The sequence below is a fragment of the Salarias fasciatus genome, chromosome 6, assembly GCF_902148845.1.
Source record: "Salarias fasciatus chromosome 6, fSalaFa1.1, whole genome shotgun sequence".
Taxonomy (NCBI): Eukaryota; Metazoa; Chordata; class Actinopteri; order Blenniiformes; family Blenniidae; genus Salarias; species Salarias fasciatus.
Genome location: NC_043750.1, coordinates 31496227 through 31515681, shown reverse-complemented (window position 1 = coordinate 31515681; position 19455 = coordinate 31496227). Strand labels below are relative to the sequence as shown.

The following is a 19455-nucleotide window of genomic DNA, read 5'->3' as shown; positions in this document are numbered from 1 at the left end:
CAGGATGGTGGAGAGTAACAAGCAATATATACAATATGTATCTTTATTTATTTGTGTTTTGGGAATATCATCAGTGATGACAGCTCCACCAATGTGTCACAGTCACATTTTATAAAAATTTTATTTTTAAAAAACTGTACTGAATCCTGGATCAGAGCACTTCTATTTTAGTTTGCAAACATCAGCCTGCAGAGAGAATTACAACTTATTTTTCTGTATTCGTCACATGAATGTTTTACGACTTGTTTTGCAAATTAATATCTTCTACATTTGTACAGAACAGACAGAATTAATGCTTCTTTTTAATGAAATTCTTTTTTTTCCCATCCCTGCTAAACTAATTGGACAAAACTTTAGAAGTCAGAGACACAAGCAGACAAGAGACATCATTACGCTCAGTCTGCGAGAGAAATAATTAAACAAGTGTGGTTATCTAACTATGTAATTATACCTAAGTACCATAATTATATGGACTGCCTGAACACTTTGATAAAAATGAAAAAGAGCTGAAAATATGTGGACTAACATTTAAATGGAGAAAACTCACAATATCTATGAATTTGTTCCCTCCCCACGAGCCGAATGTGTTTTGTGTTCAAAGACGTGACGACTGTGTAATTCTGAGCTGAAGAAAGCGCCGAATCCTGGCAGCTCATCTCGTGTCCGACTGTCCTTGGAGCTCATTTTTTTTCTCTCCATCTCAGAGGAAATGGGCAAAAAGGGTCCAAGAAATCTGTCTCATGTCACGAAAGTTCTCTGTCACATTTCCTTTTTTTTGTTTGTTGCTTCAAATATTAATTATGTAGATTCAAAAAATATTCCAAATTCTGTAATATTCTAATTCAAAATTCCCCTTTTTTATTAACAAGGGCTGAGATTTATGTTAGATTCTCTCCATTCTCAACAAGCTTGCTGAATTAAATTTGGTATTTTGGCTGTTGATTGCTGAATGAATAAAACCTAAACTGCAATGTCAAAGCTCTTCAAATTTTGCACGTAGTTCCATGTGAAACGTAACTTATTGGCTTCAATTTTTATTCCTTTCACTCACAGAAGAATCAGACTGATGATCTCCATGTTACTCTGAATGTTTTTTTCTTTTTATTTATTTGCTTTTTTCATAAGAGTGTTTCAGGTTTAGGCATCATTTACATGACATGTCAAGGGAAAATTTCAAGAAAAGTTTCACGTTTATACGGCAATGTTTTGAAAAGACGGTAGTCAGCGTGTGAGTACGAATTGGTGCTATTGGTTGTTTTTGTAATGAAACCACACAAACACGTATGCAGAAAACAATATGCTATTAGCATCAGCAATGGTGAGCAGACGAAGGCCAGAGTGTGTCGCCTCCCCCCCCCCGACCCCCCCGGCCTCCCCTCAGCACACCGTGCCGTAGCTGCAGGGGTCTCCACCTGTGATGGAGCATTAGCATGCCGGCGTCGCCAAAACGCACAATAGCACACAATAAACAAAGCTATTGTTCTCTTTGTGTGCGGCTGCTCTTTAGCCCGCTCCGTCCCCTGCCCGACTCCCTTCTTTGTGTGCCTCCGAGCGTGAAAACGGGGGAGGGAGGTGTTTCTGTCGGGGACTTCAGGGGATGTTTTCATGTCACTCTGCCTGGTAAATGATATCTGTGATAAGTGGCTGCAGAGAAGAGCGAGCAGCAAAAACAGGCTCTGACAGCGCCGCATTGTTACCAACTGTAATGAGCTGGCGTGCGGACAAGACTCAGGCCCGGTGGCGCCGATGTCACTCAGCTCTTCCCGGTGTCCGTCGTCTCTCTCTCTCTCTCTCTCTCTGTGTCTTGCTCGGCTCTTGGTGGGACTGGCTTCATCTGCATGAGAGTAAAGCCCACCCGTCTCTGTAAATGTCACTCTTTGTGTGCTCGGATCTCCCCGGGCCGAGCGCATCCAAACACGCCATGCCACGCCACGCCGCAGCAGCCTTCAGCGTTCAGCTGACAGAGTTTTGGACACACGAGGACAGGGGTTTGTTCAGTGTGTTGTGTGTGTGTCCGAGTCCAACCTACAGCGACGGTTGATGTGTTACAACAGAAGGCGGCGGCGAGTCGCTTCGGAACAACGCTCAGGTTATTCCTGTCAGGCTGAGCTGTTTCTACACCGACGATTCATTCTTCTCCTGCAGTGATTCATGATCAGAAACAGTGAAAGGCCAACTGCCTGTTATTGAGTGGATCCCTCTTCGGGGAATCCATTTGACCTCTAAAAGTCTTTCTGGACCCAGATTCTTTGAGTTCTGGGTATTTTGAGCTGGAGTCTCCATGGATTGGACTTGTTTGTCCAGCATATCCCACAGATACTTGGATATATTGATATCTGTAGACTTTATAGGGTGAGTCAACATTTCAAACTTTCATCAGTTAATGAATAATTTTGACTTTGTCAAGTTTCAAATATTCCCTTTCCCCGTACTCGAACCAGGGTTTGAATCCCTCCCCACAATCTGTCAGTCTGTCCTTTTTGCTTTCTATCCATTAACCTCAACTTGACCAGCAGAGAATCTCCGCCTCTGAGTCTGATTTTGCAGGTTAGTTGCTGTTAAAAGAGAGTTTTTCGTTTCCATCAATCACTACGCTTTGTTCATTTAGAATCACCTGGTTTTTCTCTGTTAAAGCGCCTTCAACCAGCTGTATTGAACTAAACTGGAATTAAAATGATGCATTTTTAAAGCAAGTCAGAAACTAAACTGCAATAAGTCCAAAACAAATGGTAAACATAGCTTAAAGTGGTCCAAGTGTACTTCTGAATAGGGAGAAAGTTTCTGTGAGATATCATCACCATGAAAACTAACAAGAACTTTTGCTCTATTGGATTGGATCACCTGTATTGATGAGTCCATCCATCACTCTGTCATCAGGTCACTTCTGAGGGATTCTGACCACTGCAGAGGTGTTTCACCCCACAGGAGCTGCAGGTTTGGAGGCAAACTTGCTCAAATCCCCACTCTCATCCATTTTTCTGCTCCTGACATCAACTTTAATTGCTGCCTGACATATTCCGCACACCAACATGGGCCATACTGAGAGAGTTAAGTGTTATGTTAATGCTCATCATGTCACGTCTGGATCATATATCTCCACTTTTCATTGCTGTCATGCTGCAAGATCAGGAAATAAACTTTATCTGACTTATAATCTAACTTCGACATCTAAAATAACTGCAATTAAATTCTACCTTCAGCCTTATTTTAAAAAGTGCTTTGAAACCCCTCGTGTTTCCTGTTTTTGACATACAGCAAGAGATCTTAAAGTGGCTCCACAAGGAGGATAATTACCTTAATGACAGACATGTTTTGGGATTGTGTTGTGATGTGAAAGGTGTCTGACGAAGTGAATCATCCCTCCACTGTAAAGCTCCCCTCGGCTGTCAGGAGCTCGTTAGCCTCCTTTTGGTTGGAGCTCACGGCTCCGTTCTCACCACCGCTGTTGTCAACAGGAAGCTGTTTTCAGCAATCAAACAATACGTTTCATTTCAGTTTAACGTTTGTTTTTTTCTTGATTTAGTGAGGCTTTTCATGCGGGTGTTCCTAGTTAAGAAAAATGTCAAAACTTTTATTTTGAGTTTAGAGTGAGTCACAGCACTTCATTAATGTAAGAAACAAAGTCTTAATGGAAAATGTTGGTTTTTCTCATCTTGAATATATAAAAATATAAATTTTCTGCTGTCCATAGGCTATTTACATCCTGGACAGGTCATAAGTCAAGGATAATGTGCAATCTCATAATCAAAGTGGAGTCATAAATTGCCATATCCATTTAAAGTACCGTCGTTTTCAAAATGTTACTGTATAAACACAAAAGTTTTCTGAAACCAAAATGCAAAACTGATGCATTTTCACGTGAAAACACAGACAAATGGAAGCACTAGACAGTTTGTCAGGTCTCTTCCTTAGTATTGGAAGTCTATTTTTGGGGTATGTGATCGTTAATGCCTCTGCAGGAGGGTCCCAGATCCAAAGTTACTACTGCTAAATAGATAAACTGGTTAAGAATCAAAACACAACAGAAACCAATATAAATGAAGGCCAAGGTGAGAAAAAATGACAAAGAACTTTTGTTCTGTTGGATTGGGAAAAAAATGACACAAACCCTGTGTTCCAGGTGTGTGCAATGAGCCACCTGTTGGCTGTTGTTTTTATTTAAATGCTTTCATAAGCTGGTAAAATGTCACCACTGTGTTCACAGTTTGCTCTGCTGTCAAACAGTATTACCATACAGTGTTGGTTTTGTGGCCCCTGGGTGGAATTTGTGGCTCAACATGTGTGGAAAAAGTGAATTTTCAAAAACCAATAAAGGATGAGAGTGCTGTAATTTGTGCTGCTCGCCACACAAATCACAGCAACTTCTGCTAATGCTGCAATTGCACACAGAGAGGGAGTTAATATTTTAGCTGGGATTCCTCGGCGGTCCCGGCTGTCGTGTTCCATCACAGCATTCGTGGGCTGGAGATTCATCCGACTGGTCCGCTGGGGCCGAAATAGGTTTCACAAAAAAAACACAAAAAAAAAAAACAAAGGAGAGATAATGCCGGCGAGAACAACTGTAGAACAATTCCTCCCAAATGTGACTGGAGTGTGAAACAGGGAGGCGGCTGATAAGAACTCGAGCTGACAAAACAACTGTTAGGCAGATCACGGGGCACTGATATTAAGCGAGGTAGAAGCGCTGCGAGGGAGCTTTCACAGCTCGCACCGATAGCGGAGCAGCGGACACCATGTGACGTGGCGACCGACTCACACGAGACCACAGATTCAAATCAAGCACACGCCAAGTGGCTGAAACGCTTCGGTAGTTATAAATAAACCCTTTTAACTTCCCACATCTTCAGGGGATAATTGAAAAGCTACAGTAACACAAAGAACAGTCTGAATTTTTGAGAGAACAGAAATGGAGCACGCTGCCACCGGTTTCTACTCTCCAGTTTAAGCACAGGGCTGGCAAAGCTTTGGTTACTTTAGTTCTGCCAGAAGAAGGGACGCCAAGTCTGATTCATTATGGCAGCATTGAACCAAGATGGATTCGGTTTATCCAGTCAGAGCTCACTCTGAGACACCATCTGATTTCATCTGTTGTGCCTTTATTACGAAAAAAAAAATTGGGTTGTAGAAAACTGATGTGAAGTCAGTGGACGAATAAGGTGTTCTCTCTCAAGAGCAGAGGTGTCAGACTTCTTGTAAATGATCCCGTGTAGGTCAGACCAGCAAAACTCGACTATAAATGCCTCTAAATAGCAATACATTTGTTGTATTTGATTTTGTCACCTGAAATATTACAATGAAAAAAAGAAGCATGTATCATTTCACATTGTTACATAAATGATATGAAATTCGTGCTAATGCTACATAGCTAGCTGCTTCTGCTCCATCACTGATCTCTGTGGCTTCAGTTATTTTCACCGTTGTTACCAAAACATTGCAATCCCCTCCTAATAGTTTATGCATTAAATAAAATATGTGTCATCTTGTGGACAGGAATGGACTTTGGTGGGTTAGTGTAGTCCTGTGGACCATCATGTAAGACCACAGTCATGATTGTATCCCAACAACTCGAGCCCAGCTCCAACCAACAAGCCTCCCACTGCTCCATCCAATTATCAATGACTTACTATAACCCAACAACTTACGGAACAAGTTAGTCTCTTAGTAATATGATGAAAATAATTACTTAGACCGCAATTTTACAATGTTTTTAAGTAAAAACTGAAAACTTTTGCTGCGTTTTGGTTGACCGTTTACACTAAAATGTTGCTTGAACCCAGTAAAAGATTTTTGAAGACGCTCTGATTCTGCATAGATGGCAGAAAACAACCTTTCTGAATGTTGCTACTGTGCATGCACATCACCACCATGGTTAATCATTCTTCAAACAGAGTCAACCCTTGGCCTGGCACGCTAACTACATTGCTTTCCGGGTTGTTTTTTTCCCCATTTCCGTGTAAAAGGACATTTTTTTCAAAACATTGCCATGTGAACACAAAACTTTTCTTGCTATGTTCTTGCTATTTACTGGTATTTTCTGCTCAGATTCACTCACCAATATACAACATATTTATTGAATCGAATGAAGTACAGTGAAGTACATGAATAATGAAGTGCAGTGTGAGTTTTTTTTTTCTTTTCATCGAGTTGATCATAAAACGGGAGTTCCATTCTAAATTGTTTTGTCACAAAGTATTTGTCTGCTCACAGTTCCCTGATCGTTTCCTGTAGTCATAAATAAATAGTCTCTAAAGTAATGCAGAAAGAACACAGAGGAGCAGATCAGGTCTTAATTCTGAACATGTGTCAATTTCTTCATTCTTTCCAGACCTATTTTTAACGTGGATGTGAGCCACAGAGTCCTCTTCCCATTAAATATTTAATGCCATTTGCTCTCCACAAGAAATACAGCCGTTGCAGGCTTCATGAATATAAATTAAACTCTGAATTCATCTGGAGAATTTTCTCAGAAGAGAACGATGCCACAAGGATTCTCTACCCCACGCTTCTCGCCTCGACTGTATCGCTTCATCACGGAAACCCTCTCCTAATGAAAGAAAACAGGTCTCCATTCTTCACCTCATCACACAATAATATGAGGACCGGGCCCCGGACCCCTGGGGGCCCCCTCTTCGGGCTGTTACTGCATTGGCAGGGAAATGCTGGCTTTCTTGCACTTTTCAACCCACACACCGCATTCTGCCTGAGAAAACACGTCGGGCAGTTTTCTCAGTGACCAGGCAGCCCGACGGGCCCGGCTCTGAATTCAGACTACAAACCGTCTCTGGTGAGGTTTTTAGTTCTTTTTTTTTTCTTTTCTTTCTTTTTTTTCCTCCTGGCTCTGAGCTCTTACATCGTGTGGGCGATTAGAAAGGATTTGACTCGCTTAAAATCTGAATAGCAGCTACTTTCCTAGAAATCTCTTGCCGACACTGTAACGTCTGTGTTTAGGCTTTAAGGGTCAGAAAAAATGTGTTTCACAAACACAATGAAGCATCAATACATTTTATTTCATGTAACAAAGACCTTAATGCCTTATTTTTGACATAACATCTTCAGTAGTTCTCTGAACTGCGTAAATAACGGGTATTTAATTGATACCACTGAGCTGTGTGAAGCCAGGTCCGTCAGTCACACAGTCAAACACACTCATCTTCACACCTACAGGACACTTACAGCCACCAACTGAGCTCAAACATATGTTTTTGGACTGTGGGAGGAAGCTGCACATGCAATATTCAGAAGCCCGAGTTCGAACTGGTGAGATTCTATTTGTGACGCCAGACTCACGACAACTGCAGCATCATGTGGGTCTCGTTCTGTTAGCCGATGGTTACATTCAGCTCCACATGCTACACTAGCGATTGGATTTTAACATCAGACCCCAACAATCCTTTAGGTTTCATCACAAATTGCACATTCATAAAGCGGTAAGTCATCAGTGTATTAGTAGATGTTTTTCTAGGTCATCGGTCTTTTTCTTGACGTTTATCAGGAGAGTGACTGCATTTTGTTGATCACTATAGTTGAGCTCAGAATTGATACACGGAGTGTTGCTTGATTAGGATTTTTCAACTTTGTAAAAACAAAACCATTTATCTGCTTCTCGAATAAAAAAAGGACTCTTGCTTTTTTCCCTCTCCTGCTTCAGAAAAGTGACAGATGAATTTAATACATGTTGGAAAAAAATCTGTTTCACAGTATTGAACACATAAAGTTTCCCATGAGGAGCACCACCTTGCATAATTTAGATTTCTTACCCATTCAACTACAACTAATGTGTCTTCAAGCCAGAAAATCCGCAAGTTATTACGAAAACTGACACCAAATTGCCCCTAAAGCAGCAGTGTAGTGAATTATACTGAATAAATCCCTGGTTAGAGTGAGTTCAGTGCTCGCTGTGTCTCCTCACCTCATCCAGATGCACCAGGAAGGTGACGTTGCTGCCCAGGTTGGCTGTGAGTTTGCCGTCTTTGGTGGTCAGCTGGAGTCCTTTGGGAGGCCTGTTGGGGCACTGCTGCTTCCTGGCTGTGTACATTTCCTTAACTCCTTTTGTGCAGTTATTCAACACCACTTTGCGGTACCTTTAGTAAAAAAAATAAATAAATAAATAAAAAAATAATCCAAGAAAACAAAATACGTGTTATTCAATTTGGTCTCACCCCCTTCGGATTTTAAAGCATTCCCCTCGAGTTTGTGCTTTTCACACAGTTTTTTGTCGAAGTCAGCAGCTGCTCCGTCTGAACAGTCTGCAGACTCGACGACAAGCGACAACACAAGCTGTGTCAGAGGCTGAGACATGTTGGGAAGCTTAATCACAAGCGTGGTGAATAAAACACTCCCGCTGTGATTAAGCTTTGTAAGGTGTCTGTTCCCCCGGGGAGCTTCCAAAACCAACACACGTCGAGGCACATCGTTCTGACATAACAAGAGACAAATGGATCGTAATGGGAGGAAAATGATCGCGCAGACATCGGCTTTTGTTCTGGCGAAGTAAGCGTCGCTAACAGGACGCGGCGCTGTGGTAGTCGGGCCGCCATCAGGGAGGGAAGGCGGCTGTAGATCAGTGCGAGTTCGGCTGAGCGGAGGGATGACAAAGCGAAAATGAAGTAGCAGCGCGCTGATCAATCGGGTAGAGACTGGAAAAGGTCAATATTCATTACAAAGTGTTTGATTGTCGGGGCCCAGTCGATCACACACAATGACTGCAAGATAGACTAAACAACTGAACAGACGTTACTTAAACAGTGCTTTTGATGTCTTGTTAATTGCCGGCACTTTATACCCTCCCCGGTGGTTGTTGCACATTTATGATGGATTAATAAATATAACACACACTTTCAGCTCTGCAGCGCCCCGCAGGACAGCTGGGAGGTTTTGGTCAACGGTAGCATCTGAGGTCCTTTGTGGATATCCGCTTTCACTTGATTCACAAATCATTTTGTCTCCCCAACTTCATCATCCTCATCAAACTGACTTCATTTCAATCACAATCTTTAAAAAACTATATCAGATATAAATACTGCTGAAGATCTACGCTCTCTGTTCCGAGCAGTATTCTGGATTTAGCATCTGTGTATTAAGACTCAAAATTTTTCATTTACTTCCTGAAGCCTTTAATTATTTAACTAACTAGTTACTTTTTCTGTGCTGTAACTGCTACTGGAACTCCACTTAGTTTCAAAGACGTAAAAAGTACCTATAATCAACTGTCTACAATAATCGCTGTAACTACAGTGGGACATCATGAAGGACTAGTTCCATTTGAAGTAAGTCAGTAATGTGTACTGAGCAGGAGCCGGGTTGCTGAAGGTCTTACCCGGTGCTGTTGAGGTAGTTCTGGCCCTGACTGCAGCTGCGGGACACGGTGGACGGGTTGAACCAGAAGGCGGGTCTGCAGTTCCCGTCGCCACGGCGCTCATATCCGTAATCACTGCGGAGAGAAGACCGGGATCAATACTATGCTGTCCTGCTGTGTGTTCCCCACATCCACATCTTATCTCTCCACCTGTGACTGCTGACCGTCTGTCTGCCGTCGTTATTACGTATCGATCCCCACTGATAAATGCGGCATGGCAGCGTGAAGCTGCACGGAAATGCGCCTGCGAGGCGAAAATCCACCACCGTCCGTACGACTGGCTCTCAGTCTGCTGCCAGCCTTTCTAATCACAGTCTGATTTACATGTTACACAGCGAAGCAAGCGATCGCCTGCTGGAATAACACTCCAGACATTGATTTATCAATTGTTTACACGGACGGACAGACCGGTCCGGTTCGATTCTGTGATTACAACACTGTGAACTTCTCATTAACGGGCTGTCAGGGACGATACGCTGCACAGCTGCACACGGACAAACAGGTCACAGGTCACACAGGATTGGTATGGAGCTTTCCCAGCTTTCCAAAGCCTGATCCACATTTTTAAAAGTCTCCCATTTAGTTTTCTTTGAAATATACGAATCTCGTTCCAATGCCTTTCACGCCGGTGAAGAGTTGGTGGAAACACCTCTGAGGTCTATTTCACTCTGGTTCACTTTGACGTGTGGATGTAACGTAATCAAGGAACGGTTTGAGCTCTCAGTATTCCCTGTATTCTGGGATGTCCAAATCTTTACCCAGAATAACTGGGTTTTCCTGAATATAATTCTCATATTTGGGGCGAATAGATGTCACTTTATGACAACACACTACTAATTGCTGGTGCAATCAGTAACATTTTATAGAAAATATATTCTCACATGTAAAGTAAAGGTTGATTTGTGTGGTTGCTGTTCTGATATCCCGACTGTCCAGAACGGGATGCCACAGGGCTCTGTATTAGGTCACTTGCTATTTTTTATCTATCTCAGTGATATCTATTTTTTTATGCAGGTGTTACTGTCATTTATTGTGTTGGAGACATTGTGTTAATGGTTCTTAAGCACTTGCAAGCTGTTTTGAAAGAAATATTAGAAGGACTTCTGTCTTTGAGACTTGTGCTAAATTCATATTAAACAAAGATAATAATAATAATAATAATAATAATAATAATAATAATAATAATAATAATACATTTTATTTATAATGCACTTTACATTACAATAATCTCAAATCACTGATGAAGATTTTTACCAACTGCAGAGACTAACCTAATTTTTGCTCAACTGTATGTACATTTCAGTGAACTCCTGTTGAGACTGTTACTGTTTTCAAATAAATCTATTTCCTTGTTGATGTTAAATTGTCATTTAAACACCATATTGAAAACCTGCCAAAAAAAAAAAAAAACTGAGAATGAGATTTCCAAAAAATGTCCTATCTTTTTCTGTTTTGAAGAAGACACTTCTTATTGTGACCTGCACACCCAGTGCTGCAGTTCTTTGTACTTTCCCAATATCAACTAATGAAATGTTTGAGCCTTCTTCAGACTAATATTTTGCACATAATTCAATGTTATTACATCTTGAAATTACATTACAAATCCTTTTAAAATGTAATTACTGCAGCCAATAACATAATAATGCATACATAAGACTACACACCTCCTGGTAATAAAATAATTTTATGCCATTTGGATTGGATGTTGTAATGGTCATAATCATTCATTGAGGATACACACTATACAGCACTCTCTCCCAATTATAGTTGTAATTCTCTAAATATATCATTACATTCTTGGCTTTATTACGTTTAAAATGGCCAAAGTTATTAGTTTATTGGTTGCTGCGCATCTGCTTGGCCTGAACACCGATGCCGTTGTGTTGTACATGGCCCATAAGCCGAAGTAATAGGCTTGATTTATCATCATCAAGACTGCAGACATCATGTTCAACTACCCAGATACTGTAAGATATAAATTCACTCACGCTCATGTCCGTGCTGCACTGGCTTCTCTTTATGTCCTTCACGTAACTGACGCCCACTTTCTATCTGTGTTTAAATGACGCTCTGCACATTTACACTGCTCCATGCAGGGTGACATTTCATGTCTTGAACTGTCTGCTGATTGTGATCCAGACGGACTCTTTACATCAAATTAACTTAAAGGATTGCAGTATTTTTTTTTCTCCCCCCAGCCTATTGTAGCATTTCAAGCTAGCGCTGAGTTAATTCCCAGCAGAGAAGATAGACGGAATCACAATAACTAACTTTGCACTAGTTCAATGGGAACCAATTAGCGCTCCGTCTCTGCCCTTCTACAAAACACTATTCACATAACTGCTGAATGATGGGATGGAATTTTTTTTCTTGCTGGCTGTCATTACAAGATAAAAAAAAACAACAAAAAAAGCGTTCAGGATTTGCATACAAATTGAAAGTATTTACACCTTTGCATAAGAGAAGCTCGAGCTGACACACTGGAGGCTCACATTATGAGCAAATTGTGCAAAATCACACCAAAGTTATCAGATTATTGGAAAACGCGCAGCAAATAGGGTAAATTAATGACACGCATGGATCGCATATGCAATGGATTCCACGTAACCGCCGTGTCTGGATGGCTTCACTTGGTCAATTCACTCGTCGCAACATAAGACGTTCTGCTTTTTTTCCCTCCTCACAGGCAGTGAACATCAATTCTTTGAAACATTGCAGCATTTTTCCACAAGAGCAAACATTTATCAAGTGAATTCTCCTCTGAAATAGACGTCCATGTCCACTCAGCGGGTTTTATCTGTAAATGCGTTTGCAATTATTCAGAAACCTTTTTGAAAATGAAAGAAAGTGGATGTAGCAACAAAGTGCAGCTGAGGACAGTCTTTGTTTTCATAAATTCAACTAAGGTGAAAAAAAAAAAAGAGTTAGATCTGGAAAAATGGGCATTTAAGTTGGATTAAGCAGGTTTTAATGGTAGGTGGAAGAACGCAGATGAAAATAAATGGCTGCATTTCAGGATAAAACGTCAATTTAAGTAGCTTCCAATTACTCTCATGACTATTTTTACCCACCATGACACTCATCTCCTCTGTACTGTTTGCATATTAGCGAACCTGAGACTCACTGTCAGCTGTGTGCTCACTGTGTATGTCAGTGTTCAGACTGTAAAGTGGAGACAATTACAAGTTGCTAATTAGCGGTGAAGGAGACATGAAGTCTGACAGAAAGGGGTCTGCTCTTCATTATATACTGTGTCAAGCTGGCTGCCCTGTAATGAATTTTTAAATGTTTTGCTTCATATTTCCAATTAAAAACGGTTTTCTGAGGACATGACGTGGACTGTGAGGTTCCACAGGGTCATGTTTTGGGCCCTCCACCTTTTAATATAAACGTGGAATCAGAGAGCATCTTGGTTCATGTTATGCTGATGACACTCAGATCTTCTTGAAGATGATGGAGTTTTTCTCCTACACATTGTTCATCATTTTACCATAGTTTGCTTTCTTATTATTATCAATCTCTTGCAGGGATGTACTTGTCTCTTATTTTATTCTGGGTAAGTTCAGAAATCCACACTTCTGGATAATTCTGGAGAAACATGATCGCGCCCCGCCACTGAGGGGAAAAGCAGCAGTGGTCTTACCATTCGAAGTCGTGAGCCCGGCAGATGCAGGACTCGGCAGACAGGATGCGGGAGTAGTCCTTTCCCAGCATGCAGTAGTTTCCGGGTCTTCGCTTCATGTAGATCTGCTTCTGTCCCATCACACACGGCTCGCCCTGATGGAGCAAGAACAGCAGAGAGTTTATCGTCTTTCAGGCCCAAACTGGAGACACACTCTTGGGAGGAAGCAGATCCACTCTGAGCATGCTCAGTGCGTCCACAGCTCAGGAAACAACATCCAGGGTCACAAACGGTCAGTTTTGAAGGGTAGAACCTCATCCTCTGGGAGAAATTAAAATGGTGTTATTTTTCTTTTCTGATTTATCTTTCATATATTTTTCTAAATTTTCTATTATCTTATTTTTCTTTTACTTTTGAATTTTAAATTGTATCGTCATCGTCATCATCATTATTAATAATGTATGTTTATTTTAGAACCTCAAGGGTCAGTTACACACTTATGGAGGTTTGGAATGAATATATGTATTACTTTTCCTCAAATTACCTTTTTTTTCTTTTTTTCTTTCTGTCATATCAGGCTGCTTTAACGATTCCTGTCGAGTTTACTGTGAATGCATCGCGTCTCGCACCATGCTCACGTGTCCTCACACACCTTTCGTCTCTACACCTGAACATTTCATCGTTTCTCTTTGAGACTGAACCGTCCTTTCCAGTCACAGTTAACAACAGACACATGAAACTAGTTCTTATCAGGAGTCTGAAGCCACTAACATCAAATTGATCTAGTGACAGAATGAGAAAGATGATACAAACTTCTACAGGAAATGTTTTTTTTTTCTTTTTTTAATATATTTTCTACCTGGTTGTGAAGGTGCCAGGTCTGATAATCCTCTTCTGTGCACTTCTTGGTGAAGATGGATTTGTAGTCGATCTTGAAGAGCTGCCACTCAGAGCGATGGCTGAAGTGTCCAAAGAAGCTGCACAGAAAAAAAAAAAAATAACAAACATCCGGAAGATCCCTGATAAATCATGAGCAGCCATTTCATAACACACACGTTTCATAGCAGGCTGGGGAAAATGTTTGGCACGCGGGCCAAATAAGGCCCTTTTTATTGTCTCTGAGCGGCCACAAATATGGAATCTAATGAGAAATCGTGCAACCGCTGCCTGCAGCGTAACAGCTTTTCTCCTCTTGTTTTATGTCAATGTACATAAATTGTGCTCAGAGATGAAGCTTTAATTGTTTTTACTGTGTCGGCCAGCAAAACTAACATCTGCTACTTGGCTGAAATCTGGGTTTATAGGAAATAAAGAAAGATTAATGTCAGTAAAGTGTGTAAAAGGTTTTTCATTATGTGGAGACATTGGATTACATATTCACTCAAGTCAGAGCAAAGAACAGATCAATTTTAACTTCTACTATTACTGTGAAAATGTGTGTGCAATATTCTAAGAAGTGGCCTGGTGCAAAGAAGAAATATTAGCTTCTCAAAACATTATTATTTACAGCTTTTCATTTCAAAAGAAATTTGCAACTCTTGGGGCAAAAATGAGTTGAATTGAAAATGTTTTGAGTGTCTTTATGTCACTGTTGTAGTAAAACTCCAAAATCCATGATCAAGTAGATTCCACAAATCAAATCAAAATCAAAAATTTTCTTCAGCAATAACTTGATTCACTCCGCGATGCTTACAGATGTTAACTCCCTCCTGAAATGTGGTTCAGCGTTGGAAAGACTCACGTCATGATCTGGTTCTGGGCTCCAGCCTCCACCAGGACTCCGTCCACGAACAGAGGCACCGAGGAGAAGCTGTGCTGGGTCCAATGCACCCCCTCGTCAAAGCTCACCCTGTGTGAGGGAGTCAACAAAGCTCGAATGGAGGCCGATGGCAGCAAGGGACAGAAGAATAAGGGTTTCGATACGATCAGCTTGAGAAGCTTCAGCAAAATATCAAATCGTCGAGGAATATTTAAGACTGTCAAGCTAAGAGGTTTGTTGGAACAAAGAAATTTACATAAAGACAGAATTTTTCTTGGTTCACATGCAAAAGAAGGGAATATGTTCTTATTAATTTTAGAATATCAGTTGCTATTGAGTTGCTTGAAAAAGCAGCTGTGTTCATGTGTGTGAAGTTTGGCTGCCTCCAGGTGTATTTTCATGCTTCTCCATGAACACATCCAAATTCTGCATCAGTAAGAAAAACAACAAACAATAAAAAAAAAAAAAAAAAAAACCCAGAGTGGAAGTGTTTCATGACTGACTGCAAATCTGCAGAACAGGAGAAGAAAACGGCGCGGGAGTGGAGGAAAAAAGAGACGGTTTTCATCATGGAGGATTGATTCAGACGGCTCATCAACGACGAGGGGTACCTGAGTGTGACATGAGGTGAAACACTGCCGAGGCAGCGAGAAGAGAGAAAACCTCCCCCTCACCTTAAAACATACACACACACACACACACACACACACACACACACACACACACACACACACACACTGGCCTCATTTGGCTAAAAGCCCCGACAACAGCAAAGTGTTGACATGCACCCATTCTGGGATGCAGACCGGGCGGTGGGAGAGTGTTTAACTTCACCCTGCTGAGCGTCACTCTGTTCTGCAGAAACACACGGCTCCTTCACATCCGCCAGTTGTTTCCCTCACTTCCTCCAACATCGTGCTTAAATTGGTGGAGAGACAAAAAAAAAAAAAAAAAAAAAACCCAGCAGGCCACACTTGGCTGCTTCTAAAACTAATTTCAAAATTGTTGCAAAAGCGACTGGAGAAGAGATCTGGTCTCACTTGGATTAGCCTGCAGTGAGGCAGAGCGTGGGCCCCCGATTTGGCAAGAGGAAGGCAACGTGTTAATGAAAACACTCAAACCGGACGGCGGGGTGGGGGTGGGGGTGGGGAGGGGCTCACTCTGCTGCCTGCTAATGATAAGTGGTTTGGAAAAAAAAAATCTCCTAAATTAGATTGCTTATAAGTTTTTTTTTTTTTTTTTTTTTTTCTGCGGAAGTCGCAGTCAAAGTGCATCACTAAATGGATCAAGTGTCACCACGAATATATACACGCTGTTTTCTGCAAGAGGGTGGAGCTTAACAGTTAACCTTAGAAATCACCGGGAGGAAATTGGAAAAAGCTTTTTGAGAAAGAAAACGTGTCCAAGAAGGTTTTCGTAGACGGACGTACCACAGATGTCGCGTTGGCACGGACGGCTGCCTCACGGCGATCAGGGCCCCGCCTTTGTCCAGGAACCACACGTTGTGCTCCTCATCAAAGATCTGAGCACACATGAAGAATGGTAACAGAAATGCAACAGAGGGACGTCACTGTGAAACACAGATCGCCTCCGTGGCTAATTTATTAGCAAACAGTGAATTTTTGACATGCAATAAAAGAAAGTTCAGAAAACTGGGATGTGAGTCTGAAAACAAAAGCTGAAGAGCACAATTTTCTGAGCTAATACAACTTTTTCTCTGCATTAAAAGTTCAAAAGTGAAGCTGGCTGTTTATTCAGAGTTTACACTTAGCATATATTAGCTAGTGACACCGATACAGAAGGATTGATAATGTATAAACTAGAGAGGGGCAGACGGTTGAAATGACAGCACAACGATTCACAAACATCTACAAATGCAAATGTTTCAATGCAAATCAATAGAATACATACATGAAAGTGTAACATCCTAAAAATGAGCAAAATTTCAACATCATGCCAATTCTTAAATTCATATTCTGGTGAAAAATACAGCAAAATGTCTCTTTCAATCTCTTTCAGGGGCCAGTGTGCAGGAAGGGGCAGGGCCAAGAGTGTGGCTCGCTTCTGAGAGTGAGAGCCTGAAGGCAGGTGAGAAATATGGAAAGGTAGCTCCAATATTTTAACTCAAAAAGTTTTTCTGAAGCAAGATTTGAAGTTATCAGGTGGTTATTTTTTATTAATAGTATTGTTATTTATGTGGCTTATTGTGCATGATCACTGTCCTCACACTTGATATCTCACTGAGGAAAATGTTGAACCGTGAGTGTTGTTGTTTGAACCGCTGCAGTGTGTGACGCTCACCGCTCTCCAGCTATTGCCGGCGTCAGAGGATATGAACATGCCAACGTTGTTGTACGACAGCTCGGCTCCGATGTTTCCTGCAGAGGGTTAAAGAACCACAGCGAGGTCACATGGGTACAGAAGCGTACGTGTTTTAAATGCCAGTCACACCGTTCTGCCTCTGACTGATTCAGTCTTCCTGGCTTCATTCCCAGATCAGCTCCACTCATGTGAACCACACAGAGAACATCCCAGGATGATTCTTATGGAGGCTGGCATCACTCTGCTAACGCAGTGTGGGGATGTGCAGGAGGGATGTAGAGGGGGGATGAGGAGGGGGATGTAGAGGAGGGATATAGAAGGGGGATATAAAGGGGGGATGTAGAGGAGGGATGTGAAGGAGGGATGTAGAAGGGGGGATATAGAGGAAGAGGAGGGGAAATGTAGATTGGGGATGCAGAGGAGGAGGGATGAGGGTGGGGGATGTAGAAGACTAATGTTGGAGCCATGCTGGATGCTGGGCGTTGCAGCATTGCTTTAAGTCCATCATTGGTTGGCGGTCTTCTCTCCAGTCGGTCCGCTCCGCTCTGTGGACCGGCTCAGCAAACAGCCGTGTGTTTGATCTGATGCTGTTTGTCATGTCGGTGAGATGATCTTTGCACCTGCTGACGTCTTAAAAGGCACAGCAGGCACGGCCAATCACCGTGACAACGCACTGACTCTTCCAGCAGTGCACAGAAACACGACGGGACACACACACACACACACACACACACGCTCAGTCTTGTATTTCTATCCTTGTGGGGACCGTCCATTGACTCCCATTCATGTCTAGCCCCTAACCCTGACCCTTACCCTAACCCTAACCCACACCACAACAAAGCCTAACCCTAAAGAAATGTTTTTGCACTTTTACTTTTTTCAGTAACAACAACATGGTCAAGAAAACACTGTTTCTCCTACTTAGGACCGGAAAAAGGTCCCCACAAGGCACGTCGATCCACGTTTTGCTATCCTTGTGGGGACATTTGGCCCCGACAAGGATAGAAATACAAGAACGCACACGCACACACACACACACACACACACACACACACACTCCCATTGAATAATTGGCCTGGTTATGTGTCATCACAACAGTTGGACATGGGAGCCACAGCACGTTGCGTTAACAGGAGACCCTGCAGTCCTCTGCCCACGGTCACTAAAGACAGGCGGACAGGAGCTGAAGTGGGAGGAAGGGGGGGGGTTGATCGGGGCAGCGTCAGCTCGACAGGCCACCAGCAGAGTCCACTCTGCTCCCACAATGCTTTGCCCTAATCACGCAAGCTACAGTCACACGACATAGCTGAACCCCCGCACATCGGAGCCTCTCTGACCTGTGGCGACGATGATTCCTGGTGCGGAGCTCTTGGTGGAGATGGTTCCTGACAGGTACGGGTTCTCTGACGTCTGCAGCTGGAGGTGGAGGGAACAGAAGGGCTGGAAAGCACAGAGAAATGGTCATGAAAAGGATGTTACTGTAGGTGATCTGACACTCAGGTTATTTCTCTGTAATTTACAGCAATTTAAGAGCAAATAGAAAATCAGCTTTAGACCCATCAATGTCAGAGATGTGTACACAGTTATAGCACTGTGAAACCAAGCAGAAAGAGTTAAAAAAAAACAACAACAACCATCTGCAGTTTCTTTCTTGTTAAAAAAATAAAAAAAAAACTGTCAATCTGTTTTATTTCTCCCTCGTTATACTGGATTGAACATGATGTTTTATATATATACACACTGGCACATCGTTGAACACTTACTAAAGGTCAAGAAAGAAATGCAACTATTCATTAAATGAAATTAATATGAGCAATTAAATGAGGCAGAACTAAGAACTGTAAGCTAATGTGGACACATACGCAGTTAAGCTGTCACATAACCATGTTTCGAGTGAGTCATACATGCTTATCGAGATCAGAATGATGGACAGAAGGAAAAATTGAAAAAGAATAAGTGTTCACCTGATAACGATTTTGTTTATACAACAAAGTTCCAAGTAAAATCGCTTTGTTTTCACACTTTCTTTTCAGAAAAGTTTTGTATTTACATATAAGGCAATGTTTTGAAAACTATGTCCATTTACATGGCAATTGCAGAAACAGTGAAAACAATGTCGTTAGCATGCCAGGCCACTAGTGGGTGCTGCTCCCTGATTTTGAAATGAAACCATGCACCTATATGCAGAGAACAATATGCTATTAACACTAACGATGATGAGTATATCAACATTAGCTTGGACAGACGACCAGGTTGGAATGCTTTCACTGGTGACTCTTTTGATAAAACTACAAAGTTCCAGGAGAATAAGGACTGAGAGTCATGATACTCTGGAGGCAACCATTGTTGTTATTGTCCATCAACTTGCACATGCCAGAAGAACTATTTACTTTGGTC

At 41.8% G+C, this 19455-nt stretch overlaps 1 protein-coding gene across 1 annotated transcript in view; it reads right to left on the bottom strand.

The window, feature by feature from the left end:
- Positions 1-19455, bottom strand: part of sorcs3a (sortilin related VPS10 domain containing receptor 3a) — a 265372-nt gene that overhangs the window by 28489 nt on the left and 217428 nt on the right. Inside the window, exons 11-18 of the mRNA XM_030093398.1 lie at positions 18396-18498; positions 17038-17114; positions 16167-16258; positions 14719-14826; positions 13837-13954; positions 12999-13132; positions 9317-9430; positions 7910-8081 (exon numbers count right to left, since the gene is read on the bottom strand). Coding sequence (XP_029949258.1) covers positions 7910-8081; positions 9317-9430; positions 12999-13132; positions 13837-13954; positions 14719-14826; positions 16167-16258; positions 17038-17114; positions 18396-18498 — 918 coding nt within the window. The remainder of the gene's footprint in view (positions 1-7909; positions 8082-9316; positions 9431-12998; positions 13133-13836; positions 13955-14718; positions 14827-16166; positions 16259-17037; positions 17115-18395; positions 18499-19455) is intronic.